General features: G+C 40.8%; 1 protein-coding gene across 4 annotated transcripts in view; it reads right to left on the reverse strand.

The window, feature by feature from the left end:
* Positions 1–4,045: 4,045 nt before the first annotated feature.
* The window catches only part of sybu (syntabulin (syntaxin-interacting)), a 13,659-nt gene continuing 6,266 nt past the window's right edge, over positions 4,046–11,438 (reverse strand). For 2 of the 4 annotated variants that reach the window (XM_017309661.1, XM_008431940.2), the window contains 5 exons: positions 10,707–10,907; positions 8,418–8,517; positions 8,144–8,296; positions 6,821–6,976; positions 4,046–5,718 (listed from right to left, as the gene is read on the reverse strand). In XM_017309661.1, coding sequence (XP_017165150.1) covers positions 4,602–5,718; positions 6,821–6,976; positions 8,144–8,296; positions 8,418–8,517; positions 10,707–10,907 — 1,727 coding nt within the window. In that variant the 3' untranslated portion in view covers positions 4,046–4,601. Of the gene's footprint in view, positions 5,719–6,820; positions 6,977–8,143; positions 8,297–8,417; positions 8,518–9,993; positions 10,549–10,706; positions 10,908–11,438 lie in introns of those variants that run through there. The other 2 variants (XM_017309662.1, XM_017309663.1) reach the window with 2 other exon arrangements.

The following is an 11,438-nucleotide window of genomic DNA, read 5'->3' on the forward strand; positions in this document are numbered from 1 at the left end:
GATTTATAAACTAACATCAGTATTTTAAAGTCTATTCTCTGAGCTACAGGGAGCCAGAGTAGGGACTTTAAAACTGGTGTTATGTGCTCTATCTTCCTGGTTTTAGTGGGAACGCGAGCAGCAGCGTTCTTGATCAGCTGCAACTGTTTGATTGATTTATTAGTCAGACCTGTGAAGACGCTGTTGCAGCAATCAATGCGGCTAAAGATAAACGCATGGATGAGTTTCTCTAGATCGTGCTGAGACATAAGTCCTCTAATCCTGGAGATGTTCTTCAGGTGATAGAAGGCMGACTTTGTGACTGTCTTAATGTGGCTCTGAAGGTTCAGGTCAGAGTCCATCACTACTCCCAGGTTTCGGGCTGATTGCTGGTTTTCAGTTGTAATAGCTGAAGCTGTGCGTTGATTCGGGTTCGCTCCTCTTTAGGTCCAACGATAATAACTTCAGTTTTGTTTCTGTTCAGCTGGAGAAAGTTTTGGCACATCCACACATTGATCTGTTCTAAGCATCTATTTAGTGATTGGATGGGTTCAGAGTCACCTGGTGACATCRTGATGTAGAGCTGTGTATCATCCGCATAATTGTGGTAGCTAATCCTATGTCCTGTTATAACCTTAGCCAGTGGGAGCATATAAATATTGAAAAGAAGGGGTCCTAGGATTGAACCTTGGGGTACCCCACATGTGACCTTTGACCTCTCTGATGAGAAATTTCCAATTGAAACAAAGAAATCTCTGTTCTTTATGTAGGATTCAAACCAGTTGAGCACTGGACCAGAGAGTCCGACCCAACTCTCCAGTCGATTCAGTAAAATGTCATGGCCAACAGCGTCGAAAGCTGCACTGAGGTTCAACAGAACCAGCACTGTGGTTCTCCCACAGTCTGTATTTATATAGATGTCATTGAACACTTTTACAAGGGCCGTCTCCGTGCTGTGGTGAGCACGAAAACCAGACTAGGAGTCAAAGCGATTCATTATTGTTAGGAAGTTATTTAATTGCTTAAAAACAGCTTTTTCAATAATTTTGCTGATGAATGGGAGTTTGGAGATCGGCCTGTAATTCTGCAGTAGGGATTTGTCCAGATTGTTCTTTTTAATCAGTGGTTTGATAACTGCTGTTTTCAAAGCCAGGGGGAAAACACCTGAAGACAGTGATGAGTTTACTATTTGGATCAGATCATTAGCAACGACAGGCAGGACTTTCTTAAAGAAATGTGTGGGTAGGACATCCAGACAGCAGGAACCGGAGCTTAATTGACTTATAATTTCTTCTAGGGTTTTATAATTTAGTAGTTGAAATTTGGTAATTTTTCCTGCATTTGTTTTGTTTGGGCACAGCATTGATACTGACTTTGGAGTGGATGTGCAGATTAATCCTCTGATCTTTTGAATTTTCTCTAAAAAGAAACTTGAAAACTTGTTGCAGGCGGCATTAGATTGAAGTTCAGGTGGTAACGTCATTGGAGGATTTGTGAGCCTGTCAACAGTAGCAAATAAAACTCGAGCGTTGTTAGTGTTTTTGTTTATGACATCTGCAAAGAAAGCTTCTCTTGCATGTTTTAGTGTTGTGTGATAGTTACGTAGTCTTTCCTTGTAGATGTCACAATAAATGTGCAGTTGACCTTTACGCCATTTCCGTTCGGCCCTGTGGCAGAGTTGTCTTGCAGATTGAATTGTTTGTACATTTCTCCATGGAGATTTCTTCCTACCAGTCACAACCTTTACTTTAGTGGGGGCAATGTAATCAATGATATCTGAAAGTTTGCACTGAAACATGAATGTTGAAAATCACAGACAATTATCAAACAATCGTGATCAATACATATGAGAGATAGAAGCTCATTAAAGTCTGCAAAGAAATTTTCCACATATGTTGGTGTTTTGTATAGAGTTAGTGTCAAAGTTCGTTTGTGGCCCTTTACCTCGATTCCAAGATATTCAAAAGACATAAAGTTACCCAGAGAGATTTTACTACGGTTTATGGTATTCTTAAATATTGAAGCCACGCCTCCTCCTTTTTTGTGTTTTCTATTTTCACTTAAAAAATTGTACGTAGGAGGCGTTGATTCAATTAGTATGATTGCTTCATTATTGTCATTCAGCCATGTTTCTGTCAGAAATAAACCATTAATATTATGCTCAGCGATTAAATCATTAATTAATAGAGCTTTAGCACAGAGAGATCTGGTATTTAAAAGAGCCAATTTAAGTGACTTGGAGGCTGAAAGCTCTTCAGTCTGAGGTTCCTTTAGGCAGGGGATCAGTCTGAGGTTTGAATTAAGACCGCTGYTTTTTGTATTTCTGTTTTTTGTAACTTTTCTTGTAGTGATCCAGACAKGTATTGTCCTGCTATGCAATGTTGGGGGGCCAGACACATTCTGGAGGAAGACGGGTGTGAAGATAATATCTGGACCCCAGTCTCGGACCTCAGAAACGGAGAGTTCTGGATCCTCAGGGAGGTCAGAGACAGGTGGCTTAGATGAAGTGAGAGTTGTGCCGAGGCGAACTTGTTGATCCATACTATCCAGCTGGGAGGAGAAAGAGTCCCTCTGTCTTTCTCTCTGACCTAAATTCTCCACCAGCATTTTCAGGCGGCTCAGGTGCAGCCCGACTCTCTTTAGTGATTCACTTTCTGAGAAACTCTGATCTTGTGAGTGAGTATAGGAGCAGAGAGGGAGGGGGGAGGGGGGAGGGAAAGATGTGGAATGGGGGAAGGAGGAGGGGAACCAGTCATTCTGTTCACAGCCGATGTTTTATCAGTTTGTATTGGAATAGTTTGTTCTTGATATGCGGAGGGCTCCATCTTAGTCAGACATCCTTGAGCCTGTTCTTCTGAAGCAATGGGTTCCATCTCCTAACAGGCGTAGTCCAAAGTGTCAATGGAAACGCTACATGACCTGGTTGTTTTCTATGTTAAAAATTTTACATATAAAAGCTGTTAAATTACGGGAAAAAATCTGTTAAATTACAGAAAAAATTCTACTGGAAATTCCGTAAAAAAACAGAAAATGTCCTGGCTGAAAATTACCAGTACATTTTCCTGTTTTTTTTACAGAATTTTTTTTTACTGTGTAGTTACACTTGGGTAACTATCTGCAGTTTTAGAGTCTACATTTGATAATCGGCATCGACTACTTTTTGTCTCCAAATAAAGACTTAAAGCTGCAAACTTTATGCAGAAAGACACCAAGTGTGGATTTACCAGTGCAGCCTGTTTGGAAAACATGAGCATGATCACATAAAAGCAGCCCTTTGTCAAACTCCTAAACTGTAGACTGTAACATCACCAGAACATCCTGTAAGACGTAGCCTACATTTAGAGATTTCATTTGATCCGCATTACAATAATATCACAGCCGTTCACCTGGGGGACTCTGCCTTCCATTGGGAAACTGACCCACTTTAAAAAACAAAACAAAAAAAGAAATCCGCTCGTCATCAGTAGCAGAGTGAATAAGCTTCGGCTGCTGACTGGATGCTGCAGAACAAGTGTGATGTCAAGTTACAAAAATTACATCTGGGTATCAGCGTGACTCGCTGAGAATTTTGATGACTCATTTAGTGCCGATTTAAATGAGTATCAGTTATGCAACATTACCATATGGCAGAGTGGAAGTGGAGTCAAAAGTAAGACTTGGATAGTTTTATTTTTAGCTCCGTTTAGAAATTACCATTGAATAAGGATGCAAAATGGAGCATTGGTGGCTTTTACAGATGGGGTTAGCCCGATCTGTGCACCAGCAGCAGTATTTTATGGTCCAAGAATTTTAAGTAGTCGATCTAAAGCACTCAGTGCCGTCAGCTCCATCACCCAAGGGATGACAGAGGCAGAGGCTTTTATCTACGACGGCTTGGGAGCTTTTGGCAGGCTGGAGACATTGCCCTACCATTCAGAGTTTTTATTTATTCACGAAAAGAACTGAAGAAACTTCAGAACTTATAGATTTTTTCCCCGACAAGCCTCTTACATAAACCAGACTTAACAGCTTACGGCTCCAGACAGGAATTCTGGCCACCGTGAGATTAAAACATTCGGAGTCTGAACATGCTCAGAAATATCATGCTTTATTAATAAAGTTACAATGACATTTGATATAGACTGACAATATTGCACATTGCTCAGGCACAGAACAAGTCTTGTATGAACAATACACAAGCTGTACAGAGTAAAGCTCCACTCCAAAGGAAAGGGTCAAGAGAGGGGACTTCACAAAAAACGGTGAACTCACATTAAAGCTTTGGCTGAAGGTTTCTTTATGAACAGCAACACAAAACATTTCAAATTAGCATGGACTTCCATTTCCCGGAGGTCATAAATTAAAAAAAGAAAACAAACTAAAAGATATGACAGGACATAACCATCTACTCGGATGATATGCTTGTTAAATATAAATAAATATATAAATAAAGAATAAATACTGTTTGGTCACCACCAAGCTTCCATTTATGGTAACTGTACAATGCAAAAATACCAGTGCTGAAAACAAAGCAGCTGCAATAATCTCATCAAGTGCTGAACAACAAAAGAAACGTTTCCATGATACTCTTTGCAAAGTGCTTCTAGTACAAAGTTAGGCGTGAGCATGCAGGTTTAAAGCGATTATGCGTCTGGTCTACGGGCAACGCGACGAAGCGAGTGCAGTCCCATGATGCAACAGCCCCTTATCAGGGCCCCAATGTTGTAGACCGGAGCGTTTCCGTCCACACCATGCCTCGAATACAGCCAGGCCACAGTGGGTAGCACAGGGGCTGCCACTGCCACCAGATCAACCAGGAAGCTGTTGCTCCAGTAACGCTTGTCCACCAGTTCCTGTCTCGTCGATTCGAAAGGTTTCTCTTCCTGGGCGGTGAAGTCCAGCTCGTCCATGAACTGGCTGCTCTTCGTATTGTCTGAACAACCGGAATCAGTAGATGTGCTGGATTCATCCCCCGTGGATGTGGGTAGCTTTGGGACTTCCAGAAGTCCGGTGGGAGGAGCTGCATCCCCTAGTGATGACCCGTGGAGCTTCAGCAGCTGAAGTAGTAGAGCCTGCAGCTCTGCGGATATGGACGGAAAGTCGGTCTGAACTTCTTTGTCGTTGGTGTTTTGGTGGCAAGGTGCGCTTGAAGAGATGGTGACTGTGGATGAAAGTGCATTTGGCGGAGATGCTGAAGATTCACGTGCTAACTGTCCGTCTTCTGACAGCGCAGGCTGCCCAGCGTCGGTCTCCACCAGGGGCCCTTGCCTGCAACTGGAGTCCTGGCTGAAATCCGCTGCAGTAGACATGAAGACCTGTTCAAAGATGTCCTCTCTGTTGGCCATCTCATCGTTCACCAGCAGCCCACTGTCTGCCATTGCCTCTGCTCCCGGATTCCCCATCTCCAGCCCTCCGTCCTCCTCACCCATCAGCTTCTTATCACCCCCTTCAGGACCATCACACATGAAGTCCAAGGCACCTTCATCTTGGAGGGCAGAGCCACTCTGGGCGAGCTCCATGCTGTGCAGCAGGGACTCCAGCTTCCTGTTTTGGATGTTGATATCTATGAAGTACTTCTGTATTCCCTTGTCTTTCTCCATCAGGCTGTTCTTCATGGTTTCCACCACCTGACGCAGCTGCCTGATCTCTTTGCGGGCCTCTTTGAGGGACAGCTGAGCCTCCACTCTGTGGCATTCTTCTTCAATCCAGTCTTCCCTCATCCTGCAGAGCTGGGACTTGAGCTCTTGGATCTCGTTCTCTCTGGTGAATTAGAAAGCACAGTCAGAAATTATCCATATGGTACGCCGCATCGTATACGGGGCAGAACTTCCACAAGACATCCAGAATGTTTTCCTTATGCAATAGCTCATTCCTAATTTATTTCTACCAAGTAGATGCTTGGATTGAGCTCGTGGAGGCATTATGTCACCAGTTTCTTCTAAAGCGGTTATCTAACCCTTTTTCGAACAAATGGCTAGAGATATTTCCTTTTCACCAACATTACAAGTACAAAAGTACAAGAATAAATTAATTGAAATGTTTTGCCAGATGCCAACAACAGAAAAGCAGGTTGGAACACGTAAAGTCGATTTGTTGACTTTAGAAGACACTAGCTTTGTTTTCATTACCCATATAGTTGCACAAATTGAAACTACAAAAATACATGTGCTTAATGGAAACATGCCAATTAAAAAAAACAAACTAATTTGATTGAAATCGGTGTGTTCGCAAAACTGCAACGAAACACTTGTTTTGCACAATCATAGTCATGTGATCAACAAGCAAGTGTTGCTACTACAAAGACAATAGTAGTTTGACAGCATGGTCTGATTTTCCATGACTTCTCACATGAACAAACTCATTCACGTGTGATTTTAATTGTGTTCCTATTTAATGGGGAAAAACATAAATGTGCCAATGTTTTAGATATTAGTTTCTTCAATTGCTACAAGTCACTTTTTAATTTTAAATATTGTAAATGGATCCACTTTTTCTATGTGCATGGATGGTGGGACTGTCTTTTCTTTTTAAATGGGCCATGTTGGCAATTCTGCAGGAAGGCATTATTAAAAGAGGGTGCAGTTATACAAGATAAAAATCAGATTTACCCTAAGCAAGTTTTCTATGACTTTATGCATGCAATAAATGAGTAGTTTGTATCATTGAGCATCAAGATGGAGAAACACTGTGTATTTTAGCCAACACACTGACAGCATTAGCCATAATGCTTATAATAATTATGTTACCATTTACCCAAATAAAACAAATGGAAAAACTTAACCCACATTAGATAAAACCACATGTAGCGTGTATTCGATTGCAAAACCAACTTTGGCCAATTTGTAAGTGGGAGCCGTACAACCTGTCGTGGACTTTGTTCTCCGACTCCATCAGCTTGGTCTTCAGGTGTCTGATGGCCACTTCCTTCTGCTGCAGCGGGGTCAGGTACTGCTCAGGGTTCGGGGGCCTGACGCCGTGGTTGTCTCCGCAGGAGCGGAAGCGGCCCAAGCTCACTCTTCTGTCGAGCAGAGATGACGGTGGTGAAACGGAACATTTACCTCTTCTGGAATAAACACCCATCCGTCTTCATCAAGACATTTTAAAGCGGCACCAAAACAAAAAACAAAAAACTGATGCTTAAGATGCAAAGTGATTCTGTGATAAAGGTAATTAGTCTGACTCACAGAGTGCTGTCAGAGCAGATGCTCCCTGCAGCCTAGAATTACTGTTTGACACAGGATAACAGAGTCTTGTCTTACGAGCACAAACATCTTCATTCGTCTTTATAAAAAAAAAAAAAAATCTAATGTTGTCCGAGTGCTTTATGACATGTACATTTATTCAAGGGAAAAAGATTCATGGATTTACGTTTCTGTTCATCTTTTTTTGTGGATTTGGACAAAGCAGCATGAAAACCTCACTCTCTGGCAATATCCTAGCAACCTGGAATACTTGAGGCTTTGATGCAAATGCTTTGCTCTCCTGCCAGAAATAGAACAGCCAAGGAGAAGGCAACACTCGGGAGAAAAGGATGTCACATGACACGTAGCCATACAGGCAGAAAAATAAAGAACTGACAAGGGGAAGGTTTTGAAGTGGCAGCAGTTCCGGACTGAGCTGCGAGTACCAGATAAGGAAGAATCCATCTGAACAAAACCCTGAGAAGGCTTCAAGACGAACAGTTTCATTTAAGCGTCAAAGATATTTTTAGGTCATTTTTTTGTCCATGTAGTGAGCAGCCTAAAGCACCAAGTAAAAAAAAAATAAAAAAATTCAATGACGTAAAAAATAAAAAAAAAATTCCAGATCTTTCCACTTCCTCCATTCTGGACTGGCCCCAGTCAACAGAGTGCCTGCTTTTACATTTGCACTACAAAGTGCTCACTAATCCCAGTCAGACTATAACCAATATAATCCCAGGCAGATGCAAGACAGGAAATAACAGTCTGGTTTTAATCCTACTACCCACTCACTCACTTACTGACTTTCAGCCATTTTGCCCGTTTAGTTAAAACCTCAAATCCCCCAAATCCATTTTTTTCTCACCCTCAGAGAAATTTCTGATAAATGTAAGATGGAAATTTCATCAGGTCATTGTCTTAACATAAATTGCAACCAGAACCTTTCACTTCGCCTTGACAACTTGGACATGCAAGATGATTGGTGTTAAATGAAGGACTTGTACCTGGAAGTGGGACTGGAGTTGCAGCTGCTGCTGAAAGTCAAAGATGCAGCTCTGGGGGGAGTCCTGTAGGGGGCGTAAAGTTCGGAGTCATGTTTCAAAGACGGAGCCCCAGCTGGTTTGAAAACCGGGAGCGTTCTGATTTGAGGGCCACGGCTTCAGTGGAGTTTGGAGAAGGTGTTTAAAAAAGCAAAAAAAAAACAAAAAACTTATGAGTTAAAAACTGGTAACTTCCTCTGGGCCATCAGAATGATACAAGAGAATTCAGTCAACATACCAGCGAGAAGAAACTTTCTTCCCAACCAAACTTGATGCGAGGATGTCCTTGGTCTTCAGGCTGCCTGTGCTGCTGGAGGAACTGAAATCTGCTTCGCTGCCTGCAGGGGGAGCCGGTGAGATGTTAGGCTGTTAGATTTTAAAAGTTTTTGAAAATTGAGTGAAGATTCTTTATGCTACTTTCTGTGATAGAAAATTGAGGGATTTCTTGGCAAAAGTTAGAAGACTCCTCTAATTTCTAAGACTGTGGCAAAATTTCCAACTTGGATTTTTGATTTCAAATTCAAACTGGAATATTTTAACTTCTGTGTAAAAAAGAAAAAAAAATTAAAATTAAGCTACTTTAAAAAAAAAAAGATTGAAATTCTCACTTGATACATCACCTGTTTGGAAAAGAACCAACAGCTATGATTCAAAACCATGTGTAGTTCACAAGCTGTTGGCTAACCAGGGATTTATACATTTTTATTTGAAACAGGTTTCACAAATCCATCTATACAGCTCATCTATAGACAGTTCACAATAAATCACAAGAAACGTCCCACTTTACTGGATACGTCCAATAGAATCCAGTTCAGTTCAAATTGAATTTAAAATCATTTCAAGATCCAGTGCAATCCAATCCGATTAGATCAACGTCACATGACATGGAGCTCAATTGTAAAACAATAGTCACTTTCAGCTGATTGGAGGCTTTTGAAAACTTCTCACCTAAAAACCTTTTATTTTGACAAGTTCAGTTTGACAAGTTTGCCTACATGCCAGGGTAAAGTCCAAGTCTGCTAATCAAATTATTCGTTTTGTCTTCAACGATTAATGGCAGTCACCATTTTCACATGTGTCCATTACTGATGCCCGTTAGCGGTCGTGTTCCTTTCAAATAATAATTTAATTTCAGAAGTGACATTTCAAATTTGTTAGATTTTCATCCTTTCGGGGTTTCTAGACACACTGGTGCACGTCTTCAGCAGGCGTTGCCTTGGGCAATCAATATAGCAACAAAATGGATCTGCATTTTATAATTAGTATTGCAACTTCATTGCTTTATCCATTTCTTGGGTTAAATAAAAGGCCAGAAAACACAAGTAAATCACATCAAATTTGAATGATTTCCTGCAAAAACAAAAGCTTACCAAGTAATTTTCGTCTAGTTTCTAGTTCAGATACCTTCACGCGCTTGAAGACAAAATTAACTGACAAGCAACTTTTCACCAATATATAGGAGCTTGTTGTAAATCAATAATTCTTTAATATTGATTAAAAACAGGACTTGTTCAATTGTCTCTCTTATACGATGTTTTCCCCATAGTGGAATAAGTAACTTCACAAATATTAAGGAATTATTGACTTAAAAAATGTCTATCTTGCTGAAAAGTAACTTGTAAGTTACTTAAAGTCTACAAAGACATTTGCAATATAAAAACACTTGGGAAGAGTTTGTGTTTTTTGCAGCGTTCTGCAAAACTAAATCCAAATTCCAAAGATCAGACTAAATGTTAAGATTCATCATCACTGATGATTAGGAATCATTCATTCATTCATCAAGATCTGAGGTAATGGAACAATCAAAGTCCTACCTGAGAAACATCTCTTCCCATCAAACAACACCATAGTAACGTGTCTAGTGACAGCTGTGAAAACAAAAAGTAACTCAAACTTGATGCCTGTGACCCTTCACCACTCCGTGAGTCAACTGAGGCTGTGTGCATGTTCCCTCGGTGAAGTAACCTCCTGCTAATCAGACTAATTGGCTGAGCGCCTAAACTTTTCCCACAACCAATCACCTTTCTTCCTGCCTCTGAGTCACAATCAGGCACTTTTTTTTTTCTCCCCCTTTTTCTCTTTTACGCTGAGATTAAAAGGGCAGGAAATTTAATTTGGGGGTGAAACTGGAGAACTGTTTCTGCTCAGTCTTTTTTTTTTTTTTTACACTTTTGAGAAAATAATAAAACATAACATTAAATCAAGGCATAATGATGTGTATTGACTCAGCAGCGTTGCATTATTAGATAATATATCACTTTTGAATGACTTCTGCAAAATTTGTATCTTTTAACTACTTGTTTTCATTCTAAAGCTTTTGCTAATATCAGCATGTGACATGTTCATTTTAAACCGTAAATGAATGACATAAAGAAGTAAATAAGTGATTATGATAAATCTGGGGGAAAACATTTTAAAATTTTATGATTTGTATTATTATTATTTTTAATTAATTAATTTATTTATTTATTTTTTGATAAAAAACAAAACAAAACAAAAAAACTACATTTTGTGACATCTTCTTTACCTCGGGCTCTCGGGGCAGACCTCATCTCCCTCTTGTGCCTGGGCGCGCTGCGGGCCTCCCCGCCGCTCTCGGCCACCACCCTCACCCTCTTCGCTTTGGCTTTGCGCTCCGGCAGCGTCGGCGACGCGTGGACGCTCCGCTCTGAGCCTGACGGAGTTTTGGAGGGGGACACAGACTGACTAGTGGGGCAGCCGGTGTCATCTATTGTGGACAGGCACACAGAACATGCCAGGAACATGCGGGGCAGAGCACGCAGTCAACACAGGCAGTCGGTAGCTACGTTTCCATCACTGACGTGCGCAGACGTTAGCCGATATTATGCTTATGTCGAGAAAAAAAAAACAACACGATTTCGCAATTGCGGAGTTTCCATTATATAATAAAGTAAATTAAAGTCGCACGTTAACAAGCTTGCTCACGCGCGATAAGGCATTCAAAATCATGGCAGTGATGGATGTAAACAGTTGCATGTAAAATATTCGTAACTCAGCCACGCTAACGTCTCCAGGAAAATGAACAAAAACAAACCATCTTCCTCCCACTACTTCCTGTCGTCTTCTTCGTCGTTTTATTTGCAGTAGTAACATCCTGTTATTGGTCACGTGATGCGAAACAAGCGTTTCCATTGCATGGAAATAACTATTTCACTGAAAAAGCTCCTCATCATAGCACAAAAACATTTCAGTGAGTTTTTTCGAAATTGCCGTTTCTCCATTAGGATATATATATATA

The sequence above is a fragment of the Poecilia reticulata genome, linkage group LG16 (assembly GCF_000633615.1).
Source record: "Poecilia reticulata strain Guanapo linkage group LG16, Guppy_female_1.0+MT, whole genome shotgun sequence".
NCBI classification, from domain to species: Eukaryota; Metazoa; Chordata; class Actinopteri; order Cyprinodontiformes; family Poeciliidae; genus Poecilia; species Poecilia reticulata.